Source organism: Schistosoma mansoni, chromosome 1 (genome assembly GCF_000237925.1).
Source record: "Schistosoma mansoni strain Puerto Rico chromosome 1, complete genome".
In the NCBI taxonomy this organism is placed as follows: Eukaryota; Metazoa; Platyhelminthes; class Trematoda; order Strigeidida; family Schistosomatidae; genus Schistosoma; species Schistosoma mansoni.
Genome location: NC_031495.1, coordinates 57,914,888 through 57,933,652, shown reverse-complemented (window position 1 = coordinate 57,933,652; position 18,765 = coordinate 57,914,888). Strand labels below are relative to the sequence as shown.

The window sequence follows — 18,765 nt, the reverse complement described above, 5'->3', positions numbered from 1 at the left end:
ATAAGTACGATGTTCCGATAAAAGTGAATACATTGGATGATGGAGTTTATTTTTAGCTCAGGATGAAGATGTTAGAAGTGTGGTCCCTAACTTGTACATTTTAGTTGTGAAGGCTTCATTGTTCTACTGAAAAACATCATCAGCACGAAGTTCAAAGGGTAGTGAAGTAATGGAATTTCTTAACAATTGACTAACAGCTCGTTCTGATGACGTGGAACTCGATTGACGGTTGTCCATAACTGTTTGGTCATTATGTACTTATTTGTTTTGGTTGTTTTCTATCTCTCCTGTTACGCATAATAACTAATCAAATTCCAGGTCAACAGAATAAGCTGTTAGTCAATCGTGAAGAAATTCTAGTGGCACACTTCTATTTGAAATACGTGCTGATTTTTTTTTTCAGTAAAACAGTGAAACCTTCACAACTAAACCATACAGGTCGGAGACCACAACACCTCCAGACAATAATCCACATATAAATAACATGACTCATCATATATTGCACAGTTTGTATAAAATGATAATGTACCGGAAGGGTTAAGTGTCAGACCACAAGTTATGTTGGATGTATGTATAATCTAACACCTATGAATACTGATTTTGATGTTAATGTACACGCTTTCAGTGCAACTTTTTAAATTACTGAATCATATTTCACAATAGTATATCTTAAATAAATATCTCACTTTATGGATAAAGTTTAAGCTCAGTCTCTAAACCTTGAATTGTATCATAATTAATTTAAGGAAAGAATGTTTCATTGTTATTCATCTGTGGGAAAATATTACTGACCAATTAGATAGTTTTCCACGCAATATTACGGTAAATTCTATCATCTCCCTGTAATTGTAACCAGTAAAATTACACTTTTTTATATGACACAAACCAGCAGTAAGTGCAGCGTTATGATCAGTGTGTAACTTCTCTCCTGTCTAAACGTAGAATGGAGTGTGATACAGAATTCAGGCTTATAACCAATTTTGCAGTTTGATTTCTCCATTGAAGATCTAGGGTCTTCATATAATTAGCTAATATTTCCTACTTTAGTGAAACCAACTGATTGAATGATTTTACTCTTCTTCTTATAGCGTCTGTTTTGTCTTATTAATCATCCCTATCAATCATATTTTATATTTATGTTATATTTCATTTTTTTACAGGTTATTTATCGTTTTAATTTCTTCGTCTTTGGATTATGTCTAGTTATGAATCGTGGTTATTTAGCTTATTATTTTATTCCACTAGTATCATTTTGGTTCACTGTCACACTGATTGTTTGTGTTATGTTCCCTCGTGTATCTGGCCAAAAAGTATCTGGAAATCAAAATAATCGAGATAATATCGATTGTAATGATAATGACAGTGATCATAATATCACTAGTAATAGTAGTAATAATAATGATAGTTCTACTCATGCTAACAACTTTACCAATATAACTACTACTACTATTCCTTCTACAACTGCTTCTACAAGTATCCCGTCCAATACAACTGCCACTTCTACCGCAACAACTGACAACTCCTACAACTACAATCGTAACCGTTATTCTAATCAACAGTACTTTACTACTAACTATGATGAATATCCACCAAATCATCAATACATAGAATCAGATGATGAAATTTATTTCCATCAATCTCCACGAAGATCTAGCCTGAACATGAACAAATCATTCCTGTTACCCACCTCATCGCCATCATCCCTGCTGACATCGACAAATACAGTAATTGGTGAAATATCTGATTATATTCCATGTCCTTCTTCATCTTCATATAAATTAACGACACCAATTAATTATAATTTACATAAAGGTCATTATAAAGCATTATCACTTGGTACAGGATTTGATCTTTGTCAAAATTATTCTCTTACTACTACTGATACTGATAGTGCTGTTCCTTGTAATGCCCAATTTCGTCATTATCAAACCAATCAAAAACTTATTGGACATCGATCACATCGTTCTGTTGTTAAGTCACGTGGACGTCTTGGTCCACCGTTAACGGAAGATTTAATTCGTAAATTTCAGTGTGTTGTTTTACCATTAAAAAAGAAAATATCATCAACAACATCGTCAACACTGAGCGCGACAACAACAATAACCACGAATAAAAAGCGAATGATAATCATGAACCAGAAATCAAAACAGCCATTGGACTCTACTACTAATACTACTATTATTACTACTTCTACTACTAATAAATGTCGTAGATATTTCAAATCATTATGTTTCATTCATTGTAGTCGTATACGATTGACTTACCTAATAATGATAATAAAATTTATTGGTTTAATATGTTTAATTGAATCATTGTATCGTTCAAGAGGATTCTTTCATTGGTTATTTTTCTCAGGGTAAGGTTTCTATGAATTGGGTCATTTTTATCGTGTATTGATTGTTCCTCAGTTTTAACAATTTTACACTCTAAATCAAATGATATTTTAAACCAAGAAATAACATTGACTATGTTATAATTAAATAAGAACCGTCGCATTGTAGGTTCGAAGCATACTTTACCTAGATTTATTGACTCTCAGAATCATATCGTCACTAGACCAAAATAAAATCATTTCTATTATAATTTTACAAAAAATAATATCGCACAGGTGGAAATACATAGAGTTAATATAAAACATACACACTAACTATAGTTCACCTGAATTGGTAGGAAGAATACAATTTTCTCAATGAACGAAGTTCATACATGCCATGCTGGCTGTATTTCATAATAAATCGATACCAAAAAAACGAAATAATGTCATCTTTCTATCCCACCATATCAGATAGCCAATTCTCCTTATCCGAGACACATAAAATAGTCATGTAATATCAATGTAGTCGGACAACTTTTGCCAGTAATATACGCTCTCAGGCGTACTACCGAATTCCACTCTCCACCAATGTTAAAACTCCAATATTTGCTTGTCAATAAAAAATTAACTAATCTATAGTAAGCTGTTATTATTAATATGATTGTGAATTCCGATTTTATGATTATTCGCAGAGTAAACTTATTAGATGATTTTATTTGAATACGCGGGATTGATTAGGTCGTAAGTGTACTGTATTCATAATCAGTTGTGTTAATAGCTTATGGTAATATATTGAATTTTCTTACATATTTAAATGGGCACCGTTTTTTCAGACCGCAGAAGTATATATTTCAATATCATCGTGAGCCTACGCCATCAACACAGGAAGATGTTACCAATAATGATGAAAAAGTATGGTTTTTTCGTTGGTCAATCGATCGTTATTCAGCTGTTTACGGTATGATATTTGCCTTCCTGTGTGAGTCCCTACGACAAATTGGAGTATTACAAGACATCATTGATGATAACAGCGGTGATAATTATGCTGCTGCTGATTATTTACAAGGCATTAAACAGTCTGATGAAATTCATTATTCTCGATTACCACTGAGTAGTAAGAATTACAATCTTACTACTAATGTCGCTGCCAACAATAATGGTGATAATCATGGTAGTAATATCAATATTAATAAAATTAACAATGATGACATGGATACTGATTATCATAAACGACTTCAAAAAACTGATCATAAAACATTCCATTGTCAGAATGATTACAATAATGAGTCTTATGAATATTTAAATCACCCAACATCTTATGAAATGAAACATTATGATGACATTTTCAATTCAACTGCTCCATATTCAAATCATTTACAAAAACCAATGAATAATACTAACAATTTATCATCATCCACATTATTGAATCATTTGAATGAATATAATAATGGGAATTTTTATTTCTCTACGCTCCTACACAAATGTTTCTCACCGTTAGGTTTAACCGTTTTAGGTATAATAGGTCTAACTGTGAGTAGTTTCATTTGTCTTTTGTAAAAAGTATTTATCATATAATTTAAATATTTCTTTACTCTGATATGCTTTGTTTCATCAGAAATTGACATTGTAAATTTCTTACTCCTCCTTCCCCACTTCAGCCGATTTTGAGCCATGACACCTGTCTCCAACTATTGGTTACGACAATCACACAAACTCCGACCAGCTAGTTTGCACTTATCTACATAACTCGGTCTAACTTTCTATCGTAAAGTTTTAATTGAGATCATGGACCGATCAATGTCCGGCCACTGTCGAAAATTTTGAAGCATCAGACGGTCGTTTCGTTCTAGTGTGGGACTCCTCAGAGGTACTCATCCACGATGTCTCACACGGGACTCGAACTCAGCACCTTCGGTCTCACGCACGAACGCTTAACCTTTAGACCACTGATCCGGCATTTAACGGTGTTAATATGTAACTTCAACCAATCCACGAAATTGCACGACCATCTTCCATTGTCTTCGGTGGGTAACTGTCTCACACCCGACACGGTAGAACTCCACTGGTCACGGCTTCTCACTAGAACTCAGAAAATCACCTCTCTAAGCTTTTCACTAGTGTAGCCTCAATTATATCATAATTTCTCTAGAATAAAGGCGAGAGAAATGATAGCTTATAAGAATTCATTTTCCAGATCGGATGCTTTAATTGCTAGTCTTTTCATCATCTGTCTGAAGAGATGACACCATCACCAGTATCTACTTCAAATACGCGGTTCAGAACTATTTCCATAAAATGTAGGTTAGTAACCACACTCAAGATAGACAAACCAAGACGCTATATTCTCGCTAATTTATTGTACAATCTCAGTTTATATATTAATACACGGTCGTCTTCATTTACTAATTACAAATAAATTCATTTACCAGAGTTCGAATGTGAGACTAAGGGGGTGAAAATCGAACGCCTTAACGATTAAACCACTGCTCCACATTTTCTGGTGTTTACTTGACAATTCTAAGAATATATCTGATTGTGAAACTAGTAAAATATAAATTTAGAATACATATTTTCTTCTGAATAGTTGGATATTTTTTATACGAGAATGTACCATAAGCTATAATCGTCAGTGGGGAAATTCAAATGAAGCACAGGTCGATTATATGAATACGTTTATATAACAAAATTAGTTATTTTGTTTGTCAAACATTCTCTTAGCATAATAATTATTTAAAGATTTACAAACAAGGTTTACAGATAATATAGTTGAATTTCACTCTTTATCTTTGCTTCTCCGATATTTATGTGCTTGACTAACTGACTATAAGTGAAGTCCATCTGTGCCCCCCTCCCCAAGACATATTTGTATATATCTTTGAACTTTGTTCTTGTTTGTCAAGCTATTTTACCGACTCGTTGTTTTCATTTAGATCTATTTATCCAGTTTAAAAATTCTCCCCTTTTCAGTTTTCTTGCATATATGTATTTGCCTGTTCGAATCGAGAAACATGTTTACACATTCACGCATATATGTGTCTCATTCCTGTAAGTTTAATACAATGATTTTTTTTGTTGGTGTCATTCTTTAAAGAAATTGCCTATTTCGATGTTGATACAGCAAACAATTTCTGATAGTCATTAAATTCACTGACTCTTTTGTGAATACCATTGAAATTCATAGCTGTTAAATGAACAAAATTGTCTTTGACCTCATATATATAGAAATAACAAACCAATTAAGACAATTTATTATGAGTCAATAATCATGATGAAATAAATGTCATCACTAAACATAATAGGTAAGAAGTACGAATTAATAATCAGAAGTTAGGTGTACTAGTGGTGATAATGATTAAAAAAAGTTCTAGTCAGTAATTCAAACATGGAAGTGGATCAAACTTAGATTAAATAGACGTAAAAATAATAATCACTAAACATTATCAAAATTCTATAATAAGAAGTATGTAAATAATCAGATACTGAAGAAAATAAGTGGAAGGAATTGATGAACAGCAAACGAATATGGGATATGAAAAATTAATAAAATCGTTTATCAAATCATATCCAGCCAAGGAAGGGACAGCATAGTCACAAATTTCATCTGAACGCATACACGAGGGTTATAGGTTCTGATCGATAAAGCTGCTGATTTATGTAAGCGATAGAATCGAACCTCATTTGAGAACGACAAGGGTATACGATAGATCACTCTAAACAATTTGGGACAGTGATCCACTCTTAACCTAGGAGACTAGAACGATGGATAGAACACTTTAAAGAACAGTTCAGTTTCTCTTTAGTAACCCTTCAGTTGTCTACTTTCACCAAGCAACCTGAATGGGATGTAAACATAAGCCGCCCAACTTTCAAAGAAGTATGGAATACCACAGCCAATGGAAAGTGAGAAAGAGCAACAAGTTCTGATGGATTAACCCCAGAGATCTTTAAAAATTGTGATCCGGTTCCAATTGTTAGATTGACTGAGATCTTAGCTAGATTCTGGAAACTGGATGTAATCCCATCTGGCTTGTCTCGATTGCTGATCGTTCTAATCTATAAGAAAGTACAAAAGTCCTCTTATAATAACCACAGAGCAATCAGTGTCTAAAATATTAGCCCCGATATTTATCCAACGCCAAACTAGGGCTCATAAAGAGCAAACTCAAGAACACAGGCTGGTTTCAAACCTGGTCGTGGATGTATAGACCAAATGTTCACCCTTCTCCAGGTTTTGGTAAACAGATATAACTACCAACCCCTAGCTATAGTTGTATTTCTTTATCTTTAAGGCAGCGTTTGACTCCGTAAATGGGGAGGTTTTATAGCAGTATCCGTCCTTGAAAGGTGTACCAGATAATTACATCAATCTTGTACAGAATCTCAACTCGAACACTGTTGGTCGAGTCAGAGCATATGGCAAACTGTCTTCGAAATTGGTTACTTCGTTAAGGTTTTCCACCTTCCTAATTTTTGTTTAACTTCAGCATAGACATTGTTTTAGAGATAACGCTCCCTTCTGACTTGTTAGGTATCGACTTTCTTCTAGTAGATACACTTATTGACTTAGAATACGCAAATGATATAGTTCCTTTTGGTGAAGACAATGATAAAATGCAGTCTTCTGACCACCTTAATCAACAATGCAAGCATGTTCAGGATACGGTTCTCTTCTTACAAATCCAAAATGTTGCTTAGGGATTGGCTTGTGTCATCACTTGAATTAACGATAGGGAGTGAAGTAATTGGACGCATCGACCACTTCACTTACCCCAGAAGTCTCATCAGTCCTGATGGTCTGGTGTCTGACGAAATTTCAGTACGGATTCAGAAGGATCGATTGGCTTTTACCATCTTACGTCACTTGTAGCGCAGACGGGATATCCGTTTGCCAACAAAAGGACTAATTTACCGAGCGACAGTTCTCTGTCCTATTTTAAAGTTTTGAAACATGGCCATTAAGAGTAGAGGACATCTGTAGGTTACTTGCATGCGATCACAGATATCTTCAAAGCATTGCTCGTATGTTTTGAGACCATCAAATGCGTTCACTCTTTGTCTTCAATGTTTGATATTTTTTATTATTACTAATATTGTTACTACCTCTACTACTCTGGGATTTGGTCTAACAATTTCATCTCTCTGTGCTAATGGAGTGTGTTAACTTAATCTGTACATATCTGCCAGGTTCTACATTTTGTCTGACTGACTGACCTTCTTTTCAGACTATATTCTCAATGTCCAAACTTTTTCGTTAACACATATGTACCAGGTCTTACGTCTAGTATACCGACTGACTGACTAAGTAAAAGCGAGATGAGTTCAGGAGTAATGTTTTACTTATGATTACCCATGTTCACTTAGCGTCATTAAATTTCAACATAGTTTGTAACTCCATTTATATAGATAAAGGTAAATGAAGAAATGCACACTGGATTTACATTAACTACTATGGGAGTACCTTATTTTCATTGCAGATTACTGTAGAATCTATATACTAATCTTGCTTATATAACTGTCTAAATTATAATATGCGAATTTTTTTCTGTAGATTGTATCGTATATTCTGGTGAGAAATAGTTTCAGTTCATTACGTAGAATATATAGTATATTCTTTGCTTGGATTGGTGATATGTCATTGGAAGTAAGTTTTCAATGATTTTCATTTAATTCAAACATATTTTTTCTTTATTAATTGGTTTTTTTCTGCACGAAAAATTGAGATTGTATGCTAATAGACGAACTACTAAACAACTAGTTCAAAGCATATTTCTTTTAGACATTTTACTTTGTACAACCCACCCTCTTTTTAATATATATATACGGTATTTGGCTAGTAGTAGAATCTAGGATGCGTATTTCGTCCTATTTGGGACTAGTCAACTGGTTTCATCTGCATTCCAGAAGTTGATGTCCACACTGAGACTCGAACCCTGTTCTTTTCGCTTCAAAAACCATTGTTATCCCCTGAGCTACTGAGTTCGTATAGTCACTAACTTTCCCAACAGGCATGAATTTATATGTAAGGGTTTTTAATGTCCTACTGTTAATAAGTTCCAAAGAAGATGAAATCCGCGCCCTTCGTGCATTAGCTAGCCACATACTAAATATACTAAAACTTACAACATGACTCAGTATCAAAGTAATCTTCTTAGGACGCGAATATAACTACAGAGACTGATCAATCACATTCTTGAATATCAAAAACCGGAAATCGCAAATCTTTACATACTTTTTTGTGTTTGGGTCGTGAGCTTCGTACGTATAAGTGCATATGTTTGAGATACGCCTTACAATCTTATATACTAACTTTTATATGTCTTGATACTCTGTTAGCATAATGTTGTAACACTGGTCCAAAGTATTTAGGGGAAATCCAGCAATAGGTAAGCTGAATAAGAAAAAGAACTTGTGTAAAAAGGGAATACGTTCAGTTTGCTTTTTCAGTTAGTTTTGTCCCAGTTATATAGTGTGTATGCTGTCGAATATAATGATGATAATTCAGTTGATGATACCGCGATCATCTAGAAAGGTCAGATATGGTGACTTGAATGTTGTTAACCACCAAGTCATCACTTTTTCCTAATAAAAGACAGTGGCAGACTTAGCGTAGTTTCCTATAACATTCCTCATAACACTAAAATAAGACTTCTTAACTAAAAAATACCCCAGTCGTATTTTCGTTACGAGCTGCAACTTTTAATGAATATAATTAATTGAAGTTACAAGTGTAAGCCCTTTGACCTCAGCTTAGTGGTCTAAAGGTTGTATACTTGTTGCGAAACCTGAAAGTTCTGGATCGATCTCTCGGTGGTTTCGTGAATGCACACCGACTAGATGTTCCATACTAGGATGACATAGTTTCCTACTACGTCGTGGTTACATATAAAATTGTCCATCTTAAGTTAATCCGCGATGTAAACTATAAAATTTGTCTAAGTCTTATCTTCGTATAGAACTGTAACTTATTAAATACTATTCTTGTTCACTTATCTATTATCCAACCTTTCTCTTTTCTATTTGTTCAAAATTTTATCATATACTTTTTTAAAGTTCCTATTATGCTAAAAGCGTACACCCGCTGACCAAATAAGGTTATTGATGCGGTTTGAAACTGTTCGGATCGAAATTTGTTTTTGATATAAATAACCATTTGAAATTTTATTTTGTAATTCATATAGAAAAGCGCGTTTAAACGGATCATTCATAATTTGAAATATATAACTAATTGAAACCGTAAAAAGAGAAGCATTTACTGTGAAGAATGTGTAATAATGATTATTAAGAAACTAATCATTCAATTGGTAATGAGTCTTATGTTGAAATTCGGGTTAATTCAAATAAGAAACCGTACGATTTATAGTTCAATAACATCTTGAGTGACATTCATTTACCAATTTAAAGAAGTACCTAAAACTAGAGGTTAAGTCATATTATTTCAAAATTTGATCAAGACTATTTTGACTTCCTAATATATTTGTAAATTAAATTTACTTATCAAAAAATCTGATTTCTTAAACTAAAGAAAACAACTAATGCGAAATCTTACAAAATGAAATGAAACATGTCTTCATTATGCCTTAACTAACGATGCTTTTTGTTTATAATTGACATTCCCAACTGAATTTATCTAGAAAATTATTGATAGGTAGGGAACACTAGATATCTGCTTTATTTTAGTAGGGAACGCTTTAGACATATGTACCCATATCCCTCTCCCAAAGCAATTTAATATTTCGACGATAGAGGTTGTTATGACGTGATTATAATTTATGGACGACCGTTGAATGAATCTTAAGTGACCTTGAGAAATGTTAATCAACCAGTGAACAGTCAGCATAGAGCAAAAATATATAATACAAAACCAAATAACTAAAGTGGATACATTTCTTTCATATGGTTCAAAAACTTGTCAAGGTTAGAAAAAGGTTTAAAGGTCCAACTCATCCGTATGGCTCTATAATAGTTGGTCTCTGGAGCCATGATAAGGTCATAAAAACCCTCTCAGCCTCGACCACATAGTTTCATTATTGTTTGTGTGTACTCCGGTTGTGTAAGTTTATCATTTTTATTATGGATATGTCCCTACAATACTCATACCACTGAACAGTCGAAGCTTCAGTAACATCTGCGATTATTGCAGCCAATGTTACTGGTGCTTTTATTATACAGTTGACGACAATTATCATAATATGCCTTAGTCTCAATCTGCATCGAGCGATAAAGGTTCCTATTCTAGCAAACATCTTCTTTCAACATATATTACATCAAAGGACAACATCACGGTAGTCTGCACAAGGTCTACAAGTCATTTAATACTCGTAATTACAAATACAGGAACTTCTTAGTAGTTTCATTTGTTGTAGCCGCTTAATTGTCAAGTCTTCTTTAAAATTCTCTGTGAACCGATCGTACATGAGCATCAGGTACTGAAATTGGCGCTGTGACCTTGAAATTCCTCAAACGCTTCTGATTGGCTCGCCCATAAATTATAGTCTCGCCAGTTTTATTTATACCACTAAATTGACTATAGTAATGCGAAATGATACACAATATCTTTGAATGTTTACTAAACAATCTTATCCATTTTAATCTTAACATTCATTACCTTTTCCATATATAATGTATCATATTGTAATTGTGTCTATGTCCATCATTTTGCTTAAATTCCTATTTGTTTCTTTGATTTTTTTTCTTAGTTATTTATTGCTCAATATCATATTTGGTTATCAGCTGATGCTTATGGTATACTTGTTCTATTACCAGGTTTTCCATTGATCAATTTAACTTTAACATCATTTATTTTTATATGTATATGTCATGAAGTGCATATTTTAACACGTCGTTTACAAAATTACATTATTCCTAATTCTCCATTAAAACTTGTACGTAATATTTTAATTTTTACATTAGTATTTCATTTAATTACTAATTCAACATTACAAATGATTCAATGGGATTTTTCTTAATTATTATCCTGATTATGTTGTATTTCTAAATTCATTCCATTTTATACATACTTCATTTAAATGGGGGTTTTTTGAACTGGTTCCAATGAACGTCGTTGTTGTGTTGTTTTCTTTTCTAGCTCTTTTAAGATTCATTCATTCCTTATGGATATATTATTTTATTAGGAATAATATATTTGCAAAATCTCAGCGAATGAATTTGAAGTAAATCCAACGTTTCACCTGGCAATCTGGTCCAAGCTTTTTCAAGGAAAGATAATCAAACATCAAAATTATCGAATATAAATAGGTACATTGTTCTTCCTTGAAAAAGCTTTGACCAGATTGCCAGGCTAAACGTTGGATTTACTTCAAATTCATTCGCTGAGATTTTACAAATATATATTCTTCTTATTTAATGTCTTACATCAACTCGGCGCTCAAATACTGTGAAACTATTCGCTCTAATTTAGACGAAAGTTCTTATATATATTATTTTATTTGATATAAACATTCCCAGAAACAAAAGGAATGTCATGTGATATCATTTCCTTTTTTGTTTTCCCCTGAATAGACAGTATAATTGATCTCAGTTTATTATTATCTTGAGGGAATCATGTCAGTTGTTCTTAAGATCAAAATTCTGTAATATTGTTATTGAACAATCATCAATGGTAATTTGAGTACTATATATCGATTTTTAAAATAATTTTCTTATCTCTCTATCTTTCTCTTTTTTCAAATTGTATATTACCTTATGTAACAATAGAGATCAGGTCATAATTGAATGAAAATGAATAGAAAATTTATGGTAGAAAAATGTCACAAAAGCTAAGATAATTTTCTAATTTGTCATATAATTTTTAAATCTGTACATTGATATTTATATTTATATCACATAGAAAAGAATAACAATGACTTCTATAAAATTACTATGTAATAAAAGAAAATAGTTCCTTGGTAATTGTTATATTTTATAATTTACATCACGAACTAACCTTCGCTGGACAATCAATGACAACGAAAAAGGACTAGGCAACTGGTTTGTCCAGGTATTTGACTCATCAGCAGTGTCCAATCACAATCCCACACTCTCGTCGACTGAATTTTTCAGGAATTGATCTCCTACCAGGGGCTCCACTAAGCGACTTAGAATACGCAGATGACATAGTCCTGTTTGGTGAAGACGCTGACAAAATGCAAAGTCTTCTGTTAGAACTGAGTAATAATGCCAGGATGTTTGGAATGCGTTTCTCCCCATCTAAATGTAAATTGTTACTCCAGGACTGGCCTGCGTCAACACCCGAACTAAGGATAGGGAGTGAAGTAGTCGAACGCGTCGACAACTTCACTTACCTTGGAAGTCTGGTCAGCCCTAATGGGTTGGTGTCTGACGGAATCTCAGCACGGATTCAAAAGGCTCGTTTGGCTTTTGCCAACTTACGTCACCTATGGCGAAGACGAGATATCCGTCTATCAATTAAGGGACGAGTATACTGCGCATCAGTTCGCTCTGTTCTACTTTACGGCTGTGAAACGTGGCCATTAAAAGTAGAAGATACTCGCAAGTTACTAGTATTTGACCACAGATGCCTTAGAAATATTGCTCGTATCTGCTGGGATCACCGGGTAAGTAACAGTGAGGTTAGACACAGGGTATTAGGGAATAATGGTAAATCAGTTGATGAGGTGATGAATCTTCATCGACTGAGATGGTTGGGCCACGTTTTACGTATGTCTGAACACCGATTACCACGACGTGCTATGATGACTAGTGTAGGGGATGGTTGGAAAAGAGTTAGGGGCGGCCAAATCAAGACGTGGCATCAGTGCTTGAAGTCACTAACCTCTAATCTGAGCCATATTGGTAGATGCAGACTACTTGATTGGGGTCCGCATGACTATCGTAACCAGTGGTTGAAGACTTTGGGTAATGCAGCTCAGAATCGATCACAATGGTGTAGGTGTATACACTCTTTGTCTTCCTTGAAACCGTGAGATTAAAATTGCTTCATATCTGTCTTCCTTCCTATAATATATCCTTATATACAACCTATCTTTTATATACTACCACCACTAAATTAACTATTTCTATAAATCCGGTGTTCATCTTGTTGTGCTAACGAGGTATGACAACTTGGACCGATGCATAAATGTGCCTGGTCCTACGTTGTAGCTGACTGACTGACTGAATCGCAATCCCAATGAGGATATTCAAGTCTTACAGAGAGCATTTAACCTTTAAACTACTGAGTCAGTACCCAATGACTTATAATTCTAACTCCAATCAATTAGCGATATTGCGCAGTCACCTTGGATTGTCTGCAGTGGATTTATTTTATTTAAACATATAAATATTTGTACAAAGGGGCACCAGATATATATGCACCGCATAAATCTCATTTGATTTGTGTGAGGGCTGTGATACTACCCAGGTGCCCAAACTGAAGCAAGTAGTTTCCTTAGGGGACCACACCCGGAGCCTTCGACCTAAAGGTCTGATCCACAAGGCAATGGAGCATCGTGAGGAGATGCAGTCCCATGGCTGCCGGTGACCAACAATTGATTCATACGCCATTTGTTCCATCAGGATACTGGAGCCCATGTCCATCATTGGTTTGGAATGAGGGTTTTCCAACTCTCCTATGTGGACTTTCCTTGTCCACCAACCCGGTTAAAGCGCCGGACATTCGCTTTTCGTCCTCTCAATTTCGTAAACAACACCCCCGCCACGAGAAGGCAGTGAGTAGGACTTCCCTGGCAGAGGCTATATTACGCATGGCCATGTGAGAGTATTTCGAGAGGGAGAGCGGACTCTCCCCACTCTCGGCCATACCAGGACATTTGGGGGCGTCTGCAGTGGATAGATATCTTACATCTAGCATGTTTGAACTCTACTAGTCATGGCTTTTTCCTAGGACTCCTGGAATTAGGTCTCGAAATTAGTCATCAGTGAACATAGGGTTTACACCACAAACTGACCTTAGATGACCATTGAAAATGTCCTGCATTCAATGCCGGATAGGATCGTGAATGCTCACTCTCAGAAAGTCTCATACTATAACGAAATATCTATCCAGTTTTTCCTGGTTTCCAATGGTTATTTAAGTGAGGTTAGTTCGTGATACAAACTATGAAAAACAGTAAACAAGAGAAATAAAGTGTCACCCGGTGGAAAGCTAGTATTCACAATCTATTTAAATCATCTTGTTAAGCTTATATTTGCAAAAGTTAGGCGAGAATCATAGAAAGATTAACAAATAAAGATGCTACTTTTGTTTCAATAGCCTATCAAAAAGGATACACCACAATGGTTCGGAATAATAGTATTGTGTAGGGAAAGTAAGAAATATATAATCAATGAATATATATGCAAAAAGTAGTATTACTTGGGAAATACGATTGGGTTTGGAAAGCAACGAGAGTAATCCCATAAATGCATCATGGTTCACTCAAATTGACATATACCACTAGTCATATATTGATTTCATCTACAATGCGGAGACTTTTAGTTCGATGTGCAGAAATTCTGTATCAGTAATGAGAAATGACTAAGGAAGACATCTTTTTTCTCCTACTATCCCTTAGCTATTCAAGATAAACTCTAGAAACATTTTTATGAACTTCATATACAATCAATATAATGTTAAGGTATTATCTCATCAATTACGCATTACTGAATTAGGTGGATATGTTTTTTTCTGAAGAATCTCCGGAAACAACACATTTCTACTTCGGATAAAGCTTTAGTACATTTTATGGTTTATATTGATGATTTTAAGTTGAAGTTGTATACCACTACATGCCGGATCAATAGTCTAAAGGTTAAGCGCTTGCCATGTGATCTGAAGGTTTTGGGTCCAATCTTTGGTGGGGTTGTGGATGAGCACTGCTGAGGAGCCTCAAACGAAGAGGAAACGACTGCCCAGCGCTTACTAGTTTTTAATTGTTGTCTAACGAAAGTCAGTTCGTTATGTAAACTATAAACAATTTAAAACAAAAAGACTTATGATAGCTACAGTTTTTAAATAGCTATAACAGGACTGATTTGTATGAACTTGATGATCAATCACATTGGGCAACATTACAGCATTTTAACTATGAAACATGGCAGAGATAAGAATACCTGGAGGCGAAAGAAATCGAGAATTCAAAATTTTAAAAATAATTAGGAGAGAATATATGTCCAGATAGTTAGCTGCGAATTGGCTTTACATAGACTAAGCAACACTCCTTCCAGTTTATACAATAAACGGGCAAAGCCACAAATGTCTGTCTACTCGTTCGACTTTTATTTGTTGTACTACGTGTGAAAGTTCGTCAAATTTCTACGAAATTAAAAGACATAAGTTGCGAATATCCGATCATAACTCCCTTTGAAAAGTTCCTCTTGTATTTTATAACGAGCCTGTGTGGAGTAATTCACTTCAGTCGTAAAAATAGTGATGAATACTTTCCACAATCATAAATACAGGGACGAAGTCAACAGAAAATGTATAACTTCAATAGAAGGTTCTATAAACCCGTAATCTCACCCATTAATTGTTTGCCTGGCTTAATACTCCCTTGCTATTTGTGCCACAACCATAAGGGACCGATTATCGCGGAGGTATGACGGTCATTAGGTGGGTATTTAGATTACTAGTGTTCAGAGATACCGCCCCAATTAATTAAGGTTATAATTAGGTTTATAAGGAACGTTATTTATTATTTAAACACATATATATTGGTACAAAAGGGCACCAGGTACATATGCGCCACACTATTTGTGTGTGTGGGCTGTGATACTGCCCGGGTGCCCAAACCGAAGCAGGTGGTTTTCTTAGGGGGCCACACCCCGAGCCTTTGACCAAAAGGTCTGATCCACAAGGCAATGGAGCATCGTGAGGAGATGCAGTCCCATGGTAGCCGTTGACCAATGACAGGTTCGTCCGCCATTCGTTCCATCAGGATACTGGAGCCCATGTGCACCATTGGTTTGGAATCAGGGTTTTCCAACTCCCCTAGGTGGACCCTCCGTGTCCACCAACCCGGTTAAAGCGCCGGACATTCGCTTTTCGTCCTCTCACTTTCGTAAACAACACCCCCGCCACGAGAAGGCAGTGAGTAGGACTTCCCTGGCAGAGGCTATATATTCGCTGGCCATGTGCGAGCATTTCGAGAGGGAGAGTAGACTCTCCCCACTCTCGGCCGTACCAGGGCATTTGGGGGCACGTAATTATAGAATTTCCCGTCGATACAAGCCATCCAATCAAAAAAGATTTATCGTTTGAAATCCTTTACAACTTGAACAGAAAGCTACCAAAAAGTAGTACTTTTCATCTTTTTACTACTGAAGTCCGCGCAATAGACAACTATGTATCTCGGTGAAACCAACCTAACTTCTTATCTAATCATGGACTTTTTTACATTTTATTTGTTAAATTTGTAAAGCATCCTCTTTATTACGCTGTTGGATTCGCTCTGGTTAACATCCTCTTTACCATTACATTTTGTTTCTAATACTCATCTTGCTGTTATATATATAAGGCTGGAAATAAACTCAACTTCGGTTCGTAATTTTGGCAGTCTCCTTAGCGACCAATTAGAATGAAGTGGAAATTATCATCTCCGCCATCTTTGCCAGCACTGGCATCCGGCTTGCCTCATTCTGTGTTCGTCCGCTGTCTTTTTAGTGTGGCTGGAAAATTTATTCTTTGAGTATGCTGGAATTCCACAATTCATGTGACACTAATTTTTTTGAGTCTGTTTTGTTTTCTCGGTTTTCGCCACTGCTACTCAGGTCAGTATATTCAATCCGGCGTGCTTATGTGCTTTGTATGATAAAATGTCTATCCGTTTTGTTTTGAGTACTATTTTGTAGATGTCAGAAACCAGAGTACGTATTTTTTTTAACCAAAATAAATGTTGCTGCCGCCCAGGATTTTCTAAATGGCCACATGTTCGTTCCTAAGTGTAATTTATGATGTTATTGAGAGCAGTAAAAGAAAACGACCTCCGGTTAGCTATTCTCTTCAGTATTATGGATAACCCTATCTCATCAACGAGTCAAACTAATACTGAACGTCCAGCTGCTGTGTATACCAGTGATGTTTTCGAAAGGATTATGAGACCTAGGCACTTGACAACACGAGACCAAGTCAGAGATGCTATCGATCTATTGCAGAGGGTTTGTTATTGAAAATGTACCGTCACATTATTAGATGACTTGGACGCATTACTTCGTGCATGATAGCAAGCTTAACGTTGGAAAGTCGGAAATTCATCACCAGCATGTAGTGAATGTCTATTGTTTTGCGCATAAAAGAAAACCGGGGACCGTGGTAAGAGAGTGAAAGGGCAAATAACTGTTATAATGCTCACTTCTTTATACATCAAAGTTTACCGGTTGCAAAGTCATGTTTTGTTTACGGTATGATCTCAACCGGTACATAATAGCTTCATCTAAAGTGATCCAAGCATCCTTGCAATGGAAAGTATCTGACAAATGATGCGTGGTTCAGGAGATTAATTGATGACCAGTTGGAAGTTGTTATACCAATGATAACAACTGTGAGTGATCATGAGCTGACTGTTAAATATGTCGAAGAGAAATATGGAAAGACCATTACTTTTCACCACGTCAATAATTCGACATATAAAATTGTCAAAATTAAGTTTTTCCTATAGACCTACGGTTTGTTAGGTTGTGGGATTTTCAGGCTAAGTTAATACTATGGTCCGATATCACCACTATCTTACGTTTAATCTTTTAATAAAATGAATTAGTGGTATGTTAAGTCGAGGAAGAATACAGTGAACATGATGCATCATTTTCACATCCTACCGACTCCTCATGTACCGCACAAGTTCTCCGCTTCAGCTTCCGCGAGCTAGTTACACTTTAATGTATACATAATTTTATACTGACCGTTTTCTAATTTCGACGCTTAGGCTCACTAACGGGGATGAAAAATTGAACAGCTCTACTTACTAAACTGATGTTTCGTTACTTCATCCAAGCATTATAATTATATTGACTAAACTGAATTATACGACAACCATGTATACTAAACTAAAGAGATGTCGTGTTTCATTTGAACAGACACGTAACCTAAAATAGCTGACTATAGATAATTAAGCCTATAAACCCAAAAAGCAAACTACAGGCCAGTAATAATAAATGTATTTTTGTTAGATCTCAGCATGTAGAAAATTGTATTTCTAGCACTTCGTGACTAAATGTAGGCCACTTCTTCAGAGTAAATAAATGACCGAATTAAATTAACACAGTAAGACTAACCTAACAGCGATCAAACGATAGTGTTTTAAGACTCAAGGTGAGTTATTTAGGCATCAAAATATACTTTACAGCTATGACTTAGAAAATCATTCCAGCATGTAATACATATCTAGCGTAACGCAGTCTCACATGGTGAATAAAAATTACATTCATATCAAAATTCACAGCATAGTCTAGTTTTCTAAGAAGAATTACATCATATGACAAACCTACTGACTGCATAG

At 35.2% G+C, this 18,765-nt stretch overlaps 1 protein-coding gene across 1 annotated transcript in view; it reads left to right on the top strand.

Annotated features, from left to right (window-relative positions):
* The window catches only part of Smp_157560 (hypothetical protein), a gene marked incomplete at both ends in the record, with an annotated part of 42,527 nt that extends 38,656 nt beyond the window's left edge, over positions 1-3,871 (top strand). Inside the window, 3 exons of the mRNA XM_018795000.1 lie at positions 1,161-1,310; positions 1,560-2,029; positions 3,148-3,871. Coding sequence (XP_018649356.1) covers positions 1,161-1,310; positions 1,560-2,029; positions 3,148-3,871 — 1,344 coding nt within the window. The remainder of the gene's footprint in view (positions 1-1,160; positions 1,311-1,559; positions 2,030-3,147) is intronic.
* Between the last annotated feature and the right edge of the window lie 14,894 nt (positions 3,872-18,765).